Source organism: Sinocyclocheilus anshuiensis, unplaced genomic scaffold, assembly GCF_001515605.1.
Source record: "Sinocyclocheilus anshuiensis isolate Anshui unplaced genomic scaffold, SAMN03320099.WGS_v1.1 scaffold2125, whole genome shotgun sequence".
Classification (NCBI taxonomy): domain Eukaryota; kingdom Metazoa; phylum Chordata; class Actinopteri; order Cypriniformes; family Cyprinidae; genus Sinocyclocheilus; species Sinocyclocheilus anshuiensis.
The window spans coordinates 4,551-5,498 of record NW_015551130.1 but is presented as its reverse complement, the minus strand read 5'-3'; the positions used below and the strand labels follow the sequence as shown (position 1 = coordinate 5,498).

The following is a 948-nucleotide window of genomic DNA, read 5'->3' as shown; positions in this document are numbered from 1 at the left end:
ACACACACACACACACTCTCTCTCTCTCTCTCTCACACACACACACACAAACACACACTACATAAAGCTCACAGAAACCAGTGGAAGTTGCTCTATCGAGTTTTATTGAAACTGAACAAACAAAAAAATTATAGTTATAAATACAAACATCAGACCAGCGGGCCGCAGCTATTAAGGTAAGCCAGACCAAACCCTCACCAGCAAATCCCAAATGGAAAAAAACATCTCAAGTTATAACATCAGTATATCAGTTTTTAAAAAACACACTTCGACTACTTCTAGAAATGCTAAACAGACACCTAAACAGCACTCCTGCTACAAAACTCCCTCCCCCCCTCCAGTGGATTCTTTTCTCCACTTCTGCAAAAAAACGACAAAAAGTAAAAGGAAACGCTGAAAGAAAGCTCTAGTCGACAGCCATTATTTACAAGCGAGTCCCTATGCCACTAGCACTGAGAGAGAGAGACGATGAGAACGGAGGAAGGACGACATCTTTCTGGAAGGCCATTTCATGATTGAACGTCCCTCATGTCACGCACACCTTTGCTCGGAAGTATCAGTGTCTTCTTTAAAATGCTCATGGTGGAGTTTAAAACAAGGAGGATGTGGGAATAAAAGTGTTGTGCCACGGACAGAATCTACAGGGCTACTGGAGGATAGAAAAGTCAAACAAACACAAATCTCAAGACGAGGGCGGGCTGCGCGTCTACTTCCACTGCTGGCCGTAGGAGTCCTGGGAGAACTCGAGCGAGTCGTTGCTGTAGCCGTAGCCGGCAGCGTAGTCGGAGCCCAGGGGCTGCTGGGCGATGGGCTGCGAGCCCCAGTTTTGCTGGTTGGTCTGACGGCGTTTGGAGTCCGGCTGGTTAAACACGTCTGCCTTCCTCTTCCCGCCCACGTTTCCGCCGCGGTTTCCTCGCGCGCCTCTGATGCCGCGGCCCCGGGGGGCCT

The 948-nt window shown here is 48.9% G+C and overlaps 1 protein-coding gene across 1 annotated transcript in view; it reads right to left on the bottom strand.

Annotated features, from left to right (window-relative positions):
* Window positions 1-706: 706 nt before the first annotated feature.
* LOC107663189 (heterogeneous nuclear ribonucleoprotein R-like) overlaps window positions 707-948 on the bottom strand; it is a gene marked incomplete at its 5' end in the record, with an annotated part of 3,178 nt that continues 2,936 nt past the window's right edge. Inside the window, one exon of the mRNA XM_016453359.1 lies at window positions 707-946. Coding sequence (XP_016308845.1) covers window positions 707-946 — 240 coding nt within the window. The remainder of the gene's footprint in view (window positions 947-948) is intronic.